Source organism: Glycine soja, chromosome 2 (genome assembly GCF_004193775.1).
Source record: "Glycine soja cultivar W05 chromosome 2, ASM419377v2, whole genome shotgun sequence".
NCBI lineage: Eukaryota > Viridiplantae > Streptophyta > Magnoliopsida > Fabales > Fabaceae > Glycine > Glycine soja.
Genome location: NC_041003.1, coordinates 15,140,331 through 15,145,014, shown reverse-complemented (window position 1 = coordinate 15,145,014; position 4,684 = coordinate 15,140,331). Strand labels below are relative to the sequence as shown.

Sequence of the window (4,684 nt, the reverse complement as noted above, 5' to 3'; positions counted from 1 at the left end):
AATGTTGATACGGATGTTAAATAATTGTTATGCAAATTTGAATAAATAAAAATGTAGAGATATTATATACCAAAAGTATCATGTACCAGTTGTGACTTTTTTTGCTTGAAAAGATCTTTAACAGTTATACAGTCAATTTTGACTTTTTTTCTCCCTACTCTGTGCTCTATCTCTGCATTTTCTCTCTACTTTCTCTATATTCCGCCCCACTCTCCCTTTTATCTTCTTATTCTTTTGTTTTAAAAGAAAGAATTTAATTTATTAATATTTTTCTATGCAGCTAATCTGCCATTGTTAATCTACACTAATCCCAGTACAACTAGACAACACCCATGCTGCTGCTGATCCATATAGTTTTAATAACTTTGTCTTTTGATTAGCTTTTATTGAGAATCTAATATGATTCTTCACATGGGTATCTTACTGAGATTACCAAACAAGGGATTGTAATGCTTACATGTAGCTTTCAATCATATTACCAAACAATCTTACTGAGGAAATGGTAGGAGTCAACTAGGCGCACTGAGAAATCTTTCCCTTCTCTAGGACCAGAGGAAAGACAACATTCAGTACAATATACATCTGTTCTGATGCTTGAGTTACAATGAGAAGTCAGAGACCTACTAATGACAGAAAAGACACCATTCACTACGAATTAATGATTCAGTTTTTGCTGTATGTGATCCTCTATGTGTCCAATAAGCATATCAGAAAAATTACATCACCAATCCTGGATATAACATCAACAACACCAGACAAAAAAAACAGTGTTCAGATCCTGAACACAAAAGACTATATAGCATAATTACACCATACAGCAGAGCATAAAAGCAACACCAGCTGCCAAAAAGTGCAAGCAAACTTGAAATCATGTAATCCCACCAAAAAGGCCTCAGCCGATAACCAATCAAAACAACCAGGCGCACATTAAACTAACAAATTGAAGAAGTTAACTTCAACATGCAGCTAGTCCCTCCAACAAATAATCAAAGTTATGAGGAGCAATCAAAACCCATTGGCAGCATAGAAACTTGTTTCTATGATAAAACTCACATGCTTTTGCAAGTAGCTGCAAATCATAAACCTACCAATTGGCCATTCCATTCCATAGCATTACACAAGAAACAGATATTTGTTGTATTAACCAATCAGTTTAAGCAGTTAAATTAGACATGCTATTAAACTAGTAGGCAGTTTGGTTAACTTGTAATATAAGATATAATCTGCTGCTGTTAGCTAACAGTGTAAAGCATATGCCCCACCAACTCACCAAGTTAAAGAAAACAAAGTTCACTAATCTCTCTATTTTCTCAGTCTTAGTATGCCATCTATATCTATTCTCCATGTCTATAAATCCCATAGAAAAGTTCAAATATAGCCAGCAAAAGAAAAGAAAAAGCACAGAACAGGAGCAAAACATACATCAAAATTAAGGATCATGCATCAGCACCATCAGAGGCTTTTGCAGCAAAAGGATCATGAGTTGGGCCAACATCCTGGCCAATGTGCCGCTGCACGAGGCGCTGCAAATCAGCCATAACCTTGTGCTCCCTTTTAGCCTTCTCTTCATAGTTAAACATAGCCAAAGCGCGCTTATCCTCAGCACTATAAACCTGGTTTTCTTTCCTAATACGAATGGCATTCATCCTCTGATGCCTACTACCACTCATCACATAACCAAGGCTCTCAAACTTCTGAATCTCCTCCGCAGAAAGACCCACTTCTCCTCTTCGCGGAATACGCTTCCCTTGTTGAACATACTGTGCAATGGCATCACCTTCACCGGGCCTAAGCGCTCCACCATAGCTGATATGTCCCTCGGCTCTAGGCAACGGCATTGGCCCAACCGCGGGTTCGTTATCCAATGCGGGTTTCTTCTGAGACTCAAACAATTCCTTCAACTTTATAGCCTCCGCGTTAATCTCCGTCTTCATCACCTCATCAACGGTTGTTTTACTCTTAGCATCACCAGAACCAGAACCATTCTCCTCCTCCAAATCAGAACCCTCGCCTTCTGTTTCAGGGCTTCTATTTGTTCTCTTTCTGCTCCTTCTGATACGCTTGGATCGAGACTTTGAGGAAGAAGATCGTTTCTTCTTCTTTCTGCCACTGCTATCAGAGTCATCGCTCTCGCTGTCTTCTCTCTCATCTGAATCGCTATATCTTCTCTTCTTCCTGCTCCTGTTACTTCTTTTTCTTCTATTCCTCCTACTCTTTCTTCGTCTACGTTCCTCTTCTTCTGATTCAGATTCAGATTCAGATTCAGACTCTGATTCCGATTCCGATTCACTCTCGCTATACGATCTTCTCGAAGAACCAGCAGAGCTCTTCCTTTTCTTCTTTCTCGAACGCGAACCGTCTGATTCACTACTGACAGATTTCTCAGATTCAGAATCGGAATCAGATTCTGATTCCGATTTTGCTTTTGCTTTTGCTTTAATCTCCTTATCGATCTTCCCAGCGCCGTCGTCTCGATCAGAAATTTCATCGGGTTTGCTATAATCTTCCGGATCTTCGTTATCGCGCCTCGGAGGACTGGGCGTGACGTTCCAGATGCAGTGCTTCAGCGATTTCCTCATTTTCTGCCTCTTGAGCCTTCGGAATTCCTCGTAGTTCAAACCCTTCAACTCCTCGTCTGACTCGGAATCGGAACGCTGCCAATCCCCGCGGTCGCGATCCAGATACGCGCCGTTTCGGCGGCCGAATTTCTTAGGCAGAGTGTTGTCGTTGTGAGTTCCGTTGGTGTGCCTAGGGCTTCTGTGCTCGGGCGATTCCGAACAGCGGCGGTGGCGCTCCGTGTGGCGGTCGTATGAGTCGTAGCTAGGGCTGCGGCGACGGCGATAGTCGTCGGAGATATCGGAGTCAGGGGTCCGGCGGCCGTTATGTCGGTGGCGTTCGTGAGGGATTTCGATGGTAGAGGATGGTCTTCCCATCGCGGAAAGATGAATGTAACAATATGGGACGTTACTGGCTTTAGATAATAACATTTGCTTGAATACAACTATAGTTTCCTATTTTGTCTACTATTTAATTTTAATCTCTAAATTTCAAAAATAGATATATTTATGGTCTATTTGTTTAAATTGATAAAAAAAATACTTTTTAAAATAATATGCAATTTTTTACTTTCATGGTGTGTTTATTTTAAAAAAAATATTGCTTAAAAAATAATTTTCTATTTTTAAAAAAAGCAAATGTTTCTTTAAACAGTTACCTTTTTACCGGTAAAAGTCACTTCTTTAAAAAAAAAATAACTTTTTACAAATTTAAAAAAATAAGTCCTTATTCTCTTTTTTTAAAAATATGTAATTTTAGTCTAACCATCAATTTTATCTGTATTTATTTTTTATTTTAGTTAATTAAATTATTTATTTATAAAATCTTAAATAAATATGGTGAGTCTAGGATTTAATTTAACCAATATAAAAAATAAAACATATGCAAAATTAAAAATTAGACAAAAAATTATTAATTTTTAGAAACTAAACATTAAATGTCTTTCGATAAAATGGAAAATAACCTTACGAATTGGATCAAATAAGATGACCAAAATTTTATCTTAACCTAATAAAAACGAAATTAACAATTACCAAAAAGTATAATTCACTATCACTTTGATCTTGTCATTAAAAAAAATCATTAAAGTTAAGGTTTGTGCCTACATAACACACTATTCGCCTATGTTACATTTGACGATGCACACTGAATGACAATGTCTATGTCTACATTGTCAAAGACAATTTCTCATGACGACCATTTTCTTTCTCCCTCATTTTCTTCCCTTTTTCTTCTACCTTTCCCGCTTCACAATTCCTTTTCCTCTTTCTTTCTAATTTATGATTTGTAGGTGATTGATGTGTGGTTGCTACATTGTTGGGATTTGTTGATCTAGTGCGAGGGGTGGTTTCATGGTCCTGGGCGATGATGTTCACACCCATAACCACTTTGGTGGTGCCCTTGCGCTCTTACCAATGAAACCAATCCCCTACAGTGCAATCCACATAGCATATCCAACGTTCTTCAAGTGGTAAGAGAGAGGGTTGGAATGATGACCTGGAGGTTGAATTCATCTTGTCTATGCTTGTGCCAACTATCAAGCGAAGGCCACTTGCTAGGGGCGGTTAGGGAAGGGGAGAAAAATGTAACGCTCTTTGTTTCAATAACAACCCATAATAAAAATTTACTTTAAAGCATCCACAACATAAGAATTTAGAAATGGTTCAAAATACGTAAAGTATTATAATAAATGAGTCCCCACATAAATAAATAATTTTATCCTCAAATATGAGCATCTATAAAGGTTAACTAATAGTTAACTAAGTCTTTAATTGTCTCATGTCTCAAATATTCTAAAAGCAACACTTTTAATGAGATAATAATCTTGGTGGATAAAATAAGTTCTAAAAGAGTTTACAAATAATATTGTTCTCAGTCGGTGCGATAATAAAAAAAATCCAACCATGGCATCTGTAAAAATTAAATTAAAAATAATATATACATACTTATAAACAACTACAAATTATTCACACAACAAATTAACACTCCAGTAAATAAACATCAACACTTTACTCCATTCAATCCTTGAACAAATAAACAAATATCATAACACAACTCAATGATTCCCAAATAAAGTCAACGAGGATCTCATATTCTTCAAAAGGTTTATGAGCTCATATTTATGTAA

At 36.9% G+C, this 4,684-nt stretch overlaps 1 protein-coding gene across 2 annotated transcripts; it reads right to left on the bottom strand.

Annotated features, from left to right (window-relative positions):
* Nucleotides 1-400: 400 nt before the first annotated feature.
* LOC114390026 (NF-kappa-B-activating protein-like) lies at nucleotides 401-2,980 on the bottom strand. Of its 2 annotated transcripts, none has more exons than XM_028350715.1 (2): nucleotides 1,423-2,980; nucleotides 401-730 (listed from the first exon to the last, which is right to left on the bottom strand). In XM_028350715.1, the coding sequence occupies exon 1, from the start codon at nucleotides 2,931-2,933 to the stop codon at nucleotides 1,437-1,439; it is 1,497 nt and encodes a 498-aa protein (XP_028206516.1). In that variant the 5' UTR covers nucleotides 2,934-2,980; the 3' UTR covers nucleotides 401-730; nucleotides 1,423-1,436. The 2 variants fall into 2 exon arrangements, with proteins under 2 accessions (XP_028206516.1, XP_028206524.1); XM_028350723.1 differs by having other exon boundaries at nucleotides 401-620.
* Nucleotides 2,981-4,684: the final 1,704 nt, after the last annotated feature.